The sequence below is a fragment of the Pongo pygmaeus genome, chromosome 19 (assembly GCF_028885625.2).
Source record: "Pongo pygmaeus isolate AG05252 chromosome 19, NHGRI_mPonPyg2-v2.0_pri, whole genome shotgun sequence".
Classification (NCBI taxonomy): Eukaryota; Metazoa; Chordata; class Mammalia; order Primates; family Hominidae; genus Pongo; species Pongo pygmaeus.
This window is the reverse complement of record NC_072392.2, coordinates 28,280,882-28,294,304: the sequence shown is the minus strand read 5'-3', so window position 1 is coordinate 28,294,304 and position 13,423 is coordinate 28,280,882. Positions and strand designations below refer to the sequence as shown.

Genomic DNA, 13,423 nt, shown 5'->3' with positions numbered 1-13,423 from the left:
CCTTCCCCTTTGGGAGCTTCTGGAAGATTCTGTCGTGTTGCCACTTCTCTGGATGGGGCAAGTCTGATGGGAGGGCTGAGCTCAGTTCCCCGGTGGGAGTCAACCCCACGGTGGGGCTGGGCTTGGCCTCAGGGTGGGAGACTCACCACCTCCAATTGTTCTGGAAAGAACTTTGGAAATAACATCTGGAGCCATTTCACATGGATTTGCCAGACAAGAGCAGATCAATGAGCCAGGTGTTTATCTGCACAAATTCATCTGGATTGTCATGCAACTTACATTGTCTGTGCACCTACTGGGCTCTAGGCCCTTTGCTGAGACTCAGGATACCCAAGTAACAGCAGTGCATCACATCATAGTGGGGGCAGTCGGCCCAGGGGAGCAGATACATTCATAAACAAATGATCAGAATACAGCAGTTCCTCCATCGTCCTGACAATGCCCACACTCCCTGCCAACCCACCTCCCCAGAATTGCCTGTCCCTCCTCTGTGCTCCCAGGGCGGCTGCAAATACCTCTGATAAAGCACTCCTCACACGGGATCCTGTTCGTGCTCACTGCTCCAGCCCACTAGACCCCGAGCCCTTCGAAGCCTTGGTCACCGTGGGCATCGCAATGCACCAGACGCCGCACCTGCTCAGTAAAAGTGTGCTGGTGAGGGTTCACCCTGCAAGACAAGACAGCACTCCACTTTGGGACGGAGGTGTCTGCCCTGTGCACAGGCACCTGGTGAACAACACAGAGCCAGCCCTTCATGCCTCCTGGGCTCCAGCTGAGGGCAGAGAATCACTGCCCCAGTGAACATCCAGATGGCTGGCTAGTCACTGGCCATGGATAGTTCTGGAGGGAAAAGGGCAGATGCTAGGGGACACAGTGGCAGGGCAGGGAGGCAGCTTCCTGAGGACCTGGTGCTGAGCGGAAACCTAAAGGATGAGGGTCAGCAGGCAGAGCAGCACAGTCCAGCAAAAGGTCAAAAATGAGCCCTGTGCAGCCAGCCTCTCAAAGCACCTGGGGGATTCAGGAGAGACCAAACAAGGCAGGCACAGCCTCAAAGGGCCACCATGAGGATGCAGGCACACGTTCTTCCCGCTGGATGGTTTACAGTTTCGCAGAGCCGTTCTCTGAGTACAAACAGGAGAGGAGCGGAGAGGCAAACAGGAGAGTGAATCTCAAGGGCATCCCAGCCTGGGCAGACAAAGGGCCAGATCCAGGGAAGCCGGGTTAGGAAGGAGGAATGGGAGGTCTGCAGGGTGATGGGGACCGGGGCCCAGCCTCCAGGAAGAAGGCCAGCAAGGGTGGAGCAGCAGGCAGGGCTGGGGGACAGAGCCTGGCCGGGGCTCTCCCATTCAGTGGATCTGGGTCCCAGGTATCAGCAGGGATGGGATGCCTGCCCCCCAAAAGTGGGGACACCGTATCCCCCTGCCTCCTCAGAGGCAAGCAGGATCATAGATTTATTGCTTGCGTTAAGTTAGAAAACTAAAGCCTCTGTGCAGCAGCAGCTTTTGCAGGCCAAGGGCTCTCAACGGGTGACATTCCCTGGTGTGTCTCCCTAAGGCATTTCAGATCTGCCCACCTCTAAGCCCCAAGCCTCTGCACTGGAAGGTAGTCCCATCCACACCCCCAGGCCAGCCTCATGGCCTCCACGTAACTTCCCATCCCCCAGTACTCCTGCTCTGATGATGGGGGCTTATCTCAGCCGCCTCAGCCTACACCATGACACCTCCTGTCCACAGGGCGTCTTGGCCTCAACAGACCATGGCACCTCAGGCTTGGGAGCACCCCTGTCACCTCAGGCTTGGGAGCATCCCCGAACACCTCCTGGTCTCTAGCACACACATTAACTTAACATAACTGAAAAAGCTAATGAAAACAATCATGTCTAAAAGACTTCTGAAACATGGAATCCTGTATGTTTTTTAAAAAGAGTTTCTAGGCCGGGCGCGGTGGCTCACGCCTGTAATCCCAGCACTTTGAGAGGCCGAAGTGGGTGGATCACAAGGTCAGGAGATTGAGACAACCCTGGCTAACACAGTGAAACCCCGTCTCTACTAAAAATACAAAAAAATTAGCCGGGTGTGGTGGCAGGAGCCTGTAGTCCCAGCTACTCGGGAGGCTGAGGCAGGAGAATGGCGTCAACCCGGGAGGTGGAGCTTGCAGTGAGCTGAGATCCCACCACTGCACTCCAGACTGGGTGACAGAGTGAGACTCCATCTCAAAAAAAAAAAAAGAGTTTCTATTGTTTATTAACATAATTCCTAGAGGTATGTGCATAAAAACATAATGTCTCCTCCAGTTTGGGCTATTTAAAAATTACCCTAAACTAGGTGGCTTATAAACAGTTGCTTATTTCTCACAGCTCTGGAGGCTGCAAGTCCAAGGTCAAGGCACCACAGATGCGGTGTCTGGGGAGGACCCACTTCCTGGTTCATAGATGGCGTCTCCTTACTGCATCCTCACCTAGCCAAAGGGGTGAGAGAGCTTTCTAGGGTCCCCTTCATAAGGGCCCTAATCCCACCCGTGAGGCTCCACTCGCAAAACATAATCACCTCCCCAAGGCCCCACCTCATAATGCCACCATCCCATGGAGGGTTAGAATGTCAACATAGGAATTTTGGGGAGACACAAACGTTCTGACCGTAACACAGGGCACACGTGAGGCAGTTCCAAAAAACTATCCCACAGAAAGAAGACAGACACTTCTCTAACGGAAGTCCTCAAGATCTCAGTGCACACATGCCCAAGGGCACAACACTCACCACGTGCTTAAGTCAACAGCACCAGAAACCAGAGGTGGGCCCGTCCCTTGAGTCAGAATGCCTCTGCCTCCAATGGTGCCCATGGCTGCTCTTTCCTCCCAATGCCTCCACCAAGCGCCTTGAGTGGGGGTCCCTCCTCGGGGATGGAGCCTGCAAGTGCTCCCTGAAGGGCAGTGGCCCTCCTTTCTCCAGAAGGCAAAGGTTTTCCTTCATCTGGGCCAGTTCCTGGTTCCTTCTCCTGATAATGGGCCTCCTGCCATGAACTCAACAGGACATGCAGCTTCCCGAGCCTACCACATCCTCAGCTTCTGCCAGTTCTCTCTGCAAAAAGCAGCTGTGTGCTTGCCATCACCCACCACAAAGAAAGGACCCAGGGACCATGGGGACAGACCCTACTGAAGCCCACCAGCCCAGAGGGCTCAAGGCAGAAGAGCTTCACCATATGGGACCGCTAAGAGGAGAGCAAGGAGTGAGGGAGGAATTCAGACACACACACACACACAAGAACACACATGCATGCACTGCAGGCACCCAGGCTGGAAAGGTGTGCACAACTCAACACACCATCCCCAGGATTCACAGCCACCAAGCTCATGGCAACTCTTTGGGGAGAGGCTGAACCAGCGCCCTCTGAAAGGCATCACATCCAGGGTGCAGTGCAGCACTGCCTACCAGCACGAAGCAGCCGTCCCCTGGGAAGGTGGTGGTCCTGCCCTGCACCTCACTGGCCTGGCAGACCAGGCCCTTTCACGTACACCCCTCCCTGAGTCCCAGCTCTGCACCACTGGATCTGCATTTTCATGCCCATTTTAGGGTTGAGAAAATGGGCTTCATAAAAGCCTAGTGTCTAAAACTGCCCAGAGTGAGAGTGGCACAGCCAGAACTTGACCCCACATCCTGATCTCTTTCTACTGCCTCTAGACAAGATATCCTATCCTAGCTGAGGGGCCCAGAGTCACAGACAGGGACACAGCGGGAGCAGGTGCCTGTGTGCCCATAATACCTGCATCCTGGCTGCCCCTGGAAAGGAACCAGCCTAAAAAGGCAATGAGAGCAGCAATGTGTCCCTGCGGTGGAAAGTAAGCTGTGGGGGAGGAGGAGGTAAAGAAGAAAGGGATAAACCAGGCATGAGAAGAGGGGTGAAGTCACCTAACATCATACCTGTCCATGAGTGATTTTCTTCAAGGGATAAAAAAATGTATATGGCTTTTTTTCCCCTTGTTACCTCCACTGACCAAGAATCTATTTCACCAGTGAGAAAAACCAGTGCTATACTGGGTTCCCTGGAGTAGAGGAGCATTAGCCAAACAGGACAGAAGATAATGCTGCACTAGGACAGAGCTGGCAGCCCCGTTGCTTGTCCATGTTGGGTATGTGTGGGGTCCTCCAGGCCAAAGTGGGCCTTGAATCCTCAGAGGTGATGCTCTAGGTGTCTCGCTGCCTCACATCGAAGCAGAACTCCAGAGAGTTCCAAGAGGAGGTGGGAAAGCATCAATACCAACAGAAACCAGTAGATGGGCTGTGGGGCCACCACACTGGGCCTTGTTCTCATGAGTGCCTGGATGTTGCCAGAAGCATGTGAAATTTAAACCATTATCTGGAGATAGCATGCCTTACTTCATCTTCCTTAACAACCAGATGACACACAGCAAGATAAGCCTGTTGAACATCTTGTCCAGATAGGGCACTATTTATTCCCTCTCTTCTCTTTCAAGAACAAAAGCTGCTCCTGTGCGCATGCACATTTTCTGTTTCTGTCTCCCTCAAGATAAGATAATGGATGTCGTAGAGCAGCTGAACTCTACAAAGTGGTCTGAACAGAAGGGATGCTCTCACATGTTCCCTCACAATGTGGAATATCTGTGTGCTCAAGCAAATGCATTCACTCAGACGCATGCATGCATGCACACACATGCAATCACAGGTGTGTGCACTGCTTGTCCTCATATGCATGAACTCAATCATGCATGCATGCACCGCACACATAGCCATGCATATGTACACCCACACACTCAGGCACATACACACCACTCTGGCAGGCCTCCTCACCCCTCCCTAATATTTCACACACCACATATTTAAAATGTCACAAAACAGAGTTCATTTGGAACCAGATGATCAATCTGGGGTCCTTCCCTGGCCCTTTTGAGTGTGTGCAACTGCAGGACAGGGGAAGAGACACAAGTCCCAACCCAGGGAAGGCACTAAGACGATGATCCTCCAGATAAAGAAAGAAGACAGCTCCCCGCCGTCCAAGACGCGCTTGCGTGTTTCACAGCTGGAGGCCGTGCTTTCTTCAAGCTCTTCTCTTTCATTGGTTACATTTACTTTGAAAATAGTCAATGCTACTTGAATGGCAGGAACAGAATACTGAAGTACTAAAAAGGATGTCTGAGATAACTCTTCAGTAAACTCAGTTTTCATTTATACAAAGAAGGAAAAATTACTCCTCAAGCAGTATAACCAACCTAGTGCAGCCCAAGCCACTGTGGTAAGTTGGGCAAAAGGCCTCTGTGTCTAAGCAGCTCCCCCACTGGATTACAGCTCAAGGATGTGTGGTGCAGAGGCTAACCAAACACACATGCGGCATCAGCCATATGGAGCTACCCACAGTGGGTTCCCTTCAGAGCAATCCTAACACCAATAACAAAACTAAGTGCCACAACGCTGGCTGTGCACTTTAAGCCTGACTTCTGCCCTTGGAACAGCCCTAAGTCCTAGACCCAGAGTGAGGAGACTTTGCCCATGTCAGGGGCAGGGCCAGGACCCAGCTCTGTCTGACCTCCGCCTTTGCTCCCAAATCAGACCTGTCCCCACATAGCACCTGACAGGCAGAAGTCAGTTCATGGGGAACCTTTGGTTTGCAGCTTTGCCTGAGATGTCATCACAGGATGAGGAAGCCGAGAACAAGCCCAGGGTGTCCCTGCTGGTGCCATGCTGCTCATGACAGCTCTCCCAGTATCGCCCAGTGGCTCCGCTGGCACAGGACCAGGGCTCTAGGATCAACACCAGGCCCTTATAGCTCTGATTCCCAGGCTCTCTGGGCTGCTGGTTTCATGGTTCCAATTCAACCACGACTTTCCTTTTCCTTCTTTTCACACTTGAGAGTCAAAGTTAGAGACCAAAATTTTAAAATATGAGCATTTCTGGCCGGGCGCCGTGGCTCACGCCTGTAATCCCAGCACTTTGGGAAGCCGAGGCGGGCGGATCACAAGTTCAGGAGATGGAGACCATCCTGGTTAACATGGTGAAACCCCATCTCTACTAAAAATACAAAAAAAAAAAAAAATTAGCCTGGCATGGTGGCAGGCACCTGTAGTCCCAGCTGCTGGGGAGGCTGAGGCAGGAGAATGGCGTGAACCTGGGAGGCAGAGCTTGCAGTGAGCCGAGATCGTGCCACTGTACTGCAGCCTGGGTGACAGAGCAAGATTCCATCTCAAAAATAAATAAATAAATAAAATATGAGCATTTCTATGAGAATGACATTCAAAGATGGGGAGACTCCTTGGGCTTCTATTTTTGCCATGTTCCTGGAAAGGCACAAAGCCCCTACTGGACCCTGTAGGGTATGTGGGACACAGAGGGGCTGCTATGTTTGCCCACAGACATTTTAGAGCAAGCTTGATGGAGGACGCCTGTCCAAGAGCATCAGTGCAATTTCTCATCACTTTATACCTGCAGGCCCCAAACACAAAGGGCCACCACATTTGGCTGACATGGCCCTCCTGAACTGGACAAGCTATGCAGGGGAATGGCCAGTGACAGGCCACAGCATTCACAGATGACCAAGACATCACCCAGTGCAGTGCCATTTGCAAATATGGGCTTATAACAATGGCTCACACCTGTAATCCCAGCACTTTGGGAGGCTAAGGCAGGAAAATCACTTGGGGCCAAGAGTTCCAGACCAGCCTGGACAACAGAATGAGACTTTGTCTCCAAAAAAGTAAGAAAATTAGCTGGGCCTGTGGCCCATGCCTATAGTCCAGCTACTGGAGAGGCTGAGGTGGGAGGATGGCTTGGGCCCAGGAGGTCAAGGCTGCAGTGAGCCCTTATCATCCCACCGCACTCTTACCTGGATGACAGGGCGACATCCTGTCTCAAAAAAAAAAAAACTTTTGAATCACAGGATGTCCTATCAGTTGGCTCCGAGTACACTATAGCCCATGTTCTCTGCCTTGGATGCCGATCTAGATGAATTACACAAATGGCTCCCTGGTCTCTGGCTTCTACTTAGCGACCAGGGTGGCCGGTACCCACCACTCATCCAACACATTCTTTAGCACTGACTTCTCCAAGGGGCCGAATCAGAGGAGGGGCACCCCAGTCTTCTCACCCACACTCAGGCCTTTGAACTGTAAAAGAATCCCAAGAGCCCCTTAGAGGCCCCTGGTCACATCCTCAACCCATTAAGGTTTGACTGCATGCATCTTTCCATCATAGGCACCCTAGTCTAAAGTGGCCATCAGGGACCACCTGCTGGGGGTCTGCAGGGAAGGAGGCACTGAGGGGGAGGTCCTAACACCACAGAAGCCCACAGGCTGAGACTCTGCACATTTTCTAGAGGAAATCCCCAACCCCGCAGATGAAATGATGCCAAAGAGCAGCCCCCGCACTCTCCAAGGGCCTGGTCCTCCTAGTGACTCCCTCTGTGTGGTTACCCCACTGGTCCGCCCAGCAGTCCCTGCCCCCCGACCATTCCCACATTCATTACAGTCACACATCTCTTACTAGATTTATTAATGTGCAGTCACAAAAGAATTGGCAAGTTCCATTCATTACTTGACGTCTAAATATCTAGTACCCAAGCTGGTGGCTTAGTTTAGTGACAGGATCTGAAAGGGGCCATACCAAAATGAACCTGAATTCTAAAGATAGAAACATTTCATTCGCAAACTTGAGTAAGAGATCTGAAAGTCAAACTAAATTACCTGAGTTACTGACACTTCAGAGCAGACCCGAGAATAAATGATTAATTTACAAATTGCTGCCTCCTCTCCCATCGGGGAACTCTGCTCTTTCTGTAAAAATGTCCTCAAGAGCACTTATCTGTGTAAATACGGTTGGCCCCTGCTAAGTAAGGGGGTGGGGGGTTGGGGGACATATAAACTAAGAAGGGGAATTCCATGATTTAACTTTCGGAAACTCCCGAAAAAAAGTTTTCGTTTTGTTTTTTGTTTGTTTTGCCTTGGATTAATCGGTGAGAGAATCATAAACACAGACTTACCTCGGCATAAAATACCTTGACCGTCAATAATTTGTTTGCAAACTCCACACACTTTGGATTTTTTAAAGGCCTTGTTCTTAAAAGTGTGCAGACTCGAGGTTAATTCTTCTGGCTGAAAAAGTAAAGGAAGAAATTGTCAACGTTTCATCTCACAGTTTTTTTCTTTTTCCTTTTCGGGAGATAATAAATCTAGTGGAATTTGTAAAGAGCAAAAACAGGAATATTACCAAGCAAACACAGAACAAGAAACCATCTTGGTGATGCTAAAATTCCCAAGACGACCCACGGATACCCTGTTAGCATTCCCAATTCCAGAGTCCTAGACGGACGTTCACTTTCACCCAACTCATCAATCACCACATGGGGTGCCTAGAAACATTACATCAACCAACATCATTATGTGAAAATGCACTCCCTTCCAGACTTGAGCCGTAGAGCCACCTACTTCTGTGACAAAGTAATCCACATACACTTCTAGACTCTCAACCCTTTTTCTTCTGGAAAAAGTAATTAGCTAAACAGCACAATTATGTTATGAGGAAGTCAACTGGCTTTCCTGGTTCAAAGGTGTTCCAGAATCACCACTAAGCTCTTGAGCCTCTCTGAGCTCTCCTGCAGAAGAAGAGACAGTCCAGCCTGTGACACACATGTGGTTCTTCTTCAAACACAATTACAAGCATTAGCACTTGGAAAAACTAACCACTCGGCTACCTATTCATGTTTGTAGAGCCAAGGCTCCCAGCTATGTGATAACCTTGTAAGAATTCAATTTGCTTTTAGAGTCAAGCACTAATCATATCTATTTGCTGATATGTGACCGTGTATTCCATCAGTACTTAATATCTATATGGATTCATTGAGGCCATTACTCACCCACTGGAATAATTAAATTTATTTGAAAAGATGAAATGGTATTTAGAATGTGGAATAAATGGTACAACTTCTTTAGAAAATGGTTTGACAATTTCTTATAAACTTAAACACACACCTGTCCTATGACTCAGCAATTCCATTCTTATTTACACTAAAGAGAAATAAAAACCTATGTCCACAAGAGAAAGAATGGTCATAACAGCTTTATATAACCCAAATGTCCATCATAATAACTATTCTATATGCTGGAAGGTTAAGTAGAGACCTGAAAAACATAAAAAGATCCAAATCAAACATTCATTGAGGAAAATGTAAGAATATGAGATGCAAGATACACTGGATGAGATTACGGGCAGGTTAGAGCCTGCCAGAAGCACAGGTGAATGAACTTGAAGACATCACAGTACAAACCTCCCAACACAAAGCACACAGAGATGAGACAACCTAAATAAATAAATAAACAAGCATCAGTAAGCTGCGGGAGAACTTTAAACAACATAACATATGTGTAATGGAGACTGACGGAGAAGGGCAGGGAAGGGGGGATATTTGAAAAAATAATGGCTGAAACTTTTTCAAACCAGGAGGAAAACTATAAACCCACAGATCCAAGAAACTCAAGAAATTTCTTGGCCAGGCACGGTGGCTCAAACCTGTAATCCAAGCACTTTGGGAGGCAGAGGCGGGTGGATCACCTGAGGTCAGGAGTTCCAGACCAGCCTGGACAACACGGTGAAACCCCGTGTCAACTAAAAATACAAAAAATTAGCTGGGCATGGCGGTGGTGCCTGTAATCCCAGCTACTTGGGAGGCTAAGGCAGGAAATCGCTTGAACCCAGGAGGTGGAGGTTGCAGTGAGCCGAGATCGTGCCATTGCACTCCAGCCTGGGCAACAAGAGTGAAACTCCATCTATATATATATGTATTTCTAGCACAAGAAATGTGACAGGAACTACCCCCAAGGCATACAATAATCAAATTGCTTAAACCCAGTAACAAAGAGAAAGACCTTAAAAACAACCACAGGGCCAAAAGACACATTACATGCAGGGAACCAACCATTAGGATAACAGGTTTCTCATTGTTTTAAAAAATATAAGTGAGAAGACAGCAGTATAATAGAAAATACTGAAAGATGGACACAAAGAAGGGAACAGACACCAGGGCCTACTTGAGGGTGGAGGGTGGAAGGAGGGTGAAAATTGAAAAACTACCTATCGAGTACTATGCTTATTACCTGGGGGAGGAAATAATCTGTACACCAAACCCCCATGACACAAAATTTACCTATATAATAAACCCACACATGTACCCTGAACCTAAAAGTTAAAAAAATAAACAAAATAAAATAAAACAAAAAACTGAAAGAAAATGTGTCAATCTAGAATCCTGTACCCAATAAAAATAGCTCTTAAAAATAAAAGTGAACCAAAAACTTCTTAAAATATGCAAAAAAAGATATACAATTAAAGCCCAAAAAAAATCATCACCAGCTGACACATATGACATATTAAAGACAGTGCTTGGGCAAAAAGGACATGGCAGATGGAATTACGGCTTTACACCAACAAATGAAGAGCACCAGAAATGCTAATTACACAGGTAAATTTACGAGTTTTTCTTATTATTTAAAGCTCACCAAAAGATAATTAACTGTTTAAACAATAGTGTAATGTGACATATGACATATCTAAAAGTAAATTTTCTGATAAAATAGCACAAAGTTCAGGAAAGAAGAAAAGGAAATATACTATTGATGACAGTGGTTGCTACATCACACTGGCTGCAGCAGGGAGGTGCGGCTGGGGCTGCACTCTCCATGGAGCCGGTGGGAGCTCCGCCTCTTCTGAGTTGGGGTGGGAACTCCCTGGGTGCCACTGCAGCTGCCCAAACTGCAGCTGTAGATCCAATCCTCCCTGTGTTCTTGAGTGGGGCCAGGAGCAGGCAGGATCTGTCCCCCGGGGTGCAGCTGCAGCCACCATCCACGGCTGCAGACCTGGGCCTCCTACTCCAAGCAGGCGGGAGCTGGGGAAAAGCAGGAGCTCCCTGAGTGCAGGCAGCTGCAGCCACCCTCCCAGGCACAGGACCCAGGCATCTCTGCGGCCTGCACCCTCGGGGGCATGGAAGCCCCCCCCACCCCACCATCCCTGCTGGCTCAGGAGTGTCTGTTCTGGCTGCCTGGCCTGTCTCCTCTCCCGGCCCCCCACCTCTGATCTCAGAGCGGGATTGGGGACAAGTTCCAGGGCCTTGAATGGCAGCAGTAGGCAAAGTCCTGGACAGAACGGGGTGGGTCCTCAGTAAGGCCCCACCTTCAGGCCAGGGAGGGCCTGTAGGCTGGGGACGGGCTGCCAGTCCCACAGACTGGAGTGGGGACTCATGGTGCCTCTTCCAGCCCACCCATGGCTGCCCATGGACCAATCAGCAGGCACTTCCTCCCCTCCAAGGGCTTTTCCATGTTCAGCCAGAGCAAGAGAGAGGACAGAGAGAATGGAGAGCCCACAAGAGACCAGCTGCACAGAGGACCTACCCTCTCTGCCGAGAGCTTCAGAGACCTGCAGAGATGTTGGGACTTCCAGCTGCAGAGCGGAACCACCCTCTCCAGGGCCTCCTCTCTGCTGAGAGCAGCAGAGTTCGGGATGACCTGCCTACAGAGAGGACACTGTGGGTCTCCTCTGAGCTGTTTAACACTTAATAAAGCTTATCTTCATCTTCTTCACCCTTCCCCTGTCTGCGTATCTCATTCTTCCTGGACACAGGACAAGAACTCAGGCAAAGGTGCCACTGGCCACAGAGGTTTCCAGTCAGAAATTGGACACCCCAAAGATTCCATAAGACTATTATAAGGCTCTCATAGTATTCATGAAGTGGATATAATATCACTTGAAGGTAGCCTGTGATGTTACAGAGGTATAGTATAAACCCTAGAGCAACCACTAAAATCATGAATTGTGGGTAATAAACAAACAAGAGAGATAAAATGAAATAATAAAAATTATTCAATTAATCTAAATGGCAAAAGGAAATAAAAGAAAAGCAGAACAAATAATAGGTAGGAGAAATAGAAAACAAGTAGCAGGATGACAGAGTCAAACCTTGCCATATTAATAATCATATTTATGTAAATAGTCTAAATATCTCAATTATAAGTCAACAAAAGTCATCAGATTATATAAGTATATTTTCTTTTGAGACGGAGTCTCACCCTGTCACCCACACTGGAGTGCAGTGGCGCAATCTTGGCTCACTGCAACCTCTGCCTCCCGAGTTCGAGCAATTCTCTGCCTCAGCCTCCCAAGTAGCTGGGATTACAGGCAACCGCCACCACGCCTCGCTAATCTTTGTATTTTTAGTAGAGACAGGGTTTCACCATATTGGTCAGGCTGGTCTCAAACTCCTGACCTCGTGATCCATCCGCTTTGGCCTCCCAAAGCGCTGGGATTACAGGTGTGAGCCACTACACCTGGTCTTTTTTTTTTTTTTTTTTAAGACAAAGGCTAAAAAAAAGAGGTACCTTGCTGATGTTAATCAAAGGGAAGTTGGAGTGGCTATATCAGACAAAGTAGGCTACAGATCAAAGAACATTAACAAGGATATAGAAAGTCCTCTCATAACAATAAAAGGACTGATTCATCAAGAACACAAAACAATCCTAAACATTTAATCACTGATATGGTTTGACTGTGTCCCCATACAAATCTCATCTTGAATTCCCACCTGTTGTGAGAGGGATCCAGTGGGAGGTAACCGAATCATGGGGGCAGGTCTTTCCTGTGCTGTTCTCGTGATAATGAATAATTATCATGAGATCTGATGGTTTTATAAGAGGGAGTTCCTCTGCACAAGCTCTCTCTCTTTGCCTGCTGCCATGTGAAATGTGCCTTTCACCTTCCAAAATGATTGTGAGGCCTCCCCAGCACTTGCAACTGTGAGTCCATTAAGCCCTTTTTCCTGTATAAATTGCCCAGTTTTGGGGATGTCTTCATCAGCAGCATGAAAATATACTAATACAATCACCTAATAAAAAACTTCATGGCCAGGCACAGTGGCTCATGCCTGTAATCCCAGCACTTTAGGAGGCCAAGGCGGGTGGATCACTTGAGCTCAGGAGTTCAAGACCAGCCTGGCCAACATGGTGAAACCCCGCCTGTACTAAAAATACAAAAATTAGCTGGGTGCGGTGGTGGGCACCTGTAATCCTAGCTACTCGGGAGGCTGAGGCAGGAGAATCGCTTGAACCCAGGAGTCGGAGGCTGCAGTAGGCTGAGATCATGGCACTGCACTCCAGCCTGAGTTGACAGAGTGAGACTCCATCTCAAAAAAAAAGAAAAAATAAATAAACTAAGGGAAAGGGTCCTGAACCAAGCAGAAGCCTTCATGTAAGTTCTGATACCTACACTACAAGCTCTGTGGCCCAGGACAAGTCACAACCTCTCTTAAATAGAAAAGATATCCTCCCCCTCTTGTCTCTTAACAGCTATTGTAAATGACCAAACGCTATACCATCTATCAGTTCATAAGAATCACTGGGGCAGCTTTTAAAACAGCTGACCCAGGCTCCACCCCAGAC

The 13,423-nt window shown here is 48.5% G+C and overlaps 1 protein-coding gene across 1 annotated transcript in view; it reads right to left on the bottom strand.

Annotated features, from left to right (window-relative positions):
- LOC129016782 (tensin-3-like) overlaps positions 1-13,423 on the bottom strand; it is a 135,246-nt gene that overhangs the window by 119,028 nt on the left and 2,795 nt on the right. Inside the window, exon 2 of the mRNA XM_063655982.1 lies at positions 7,984-8,095. Coding sequence (XP_063512052.1) covers positions 7,984-8,095 — 112 coding nt within the window. The remainder of the gene's footprint in view (positions 1-7,983; positions 8,096-13,423) is intronic.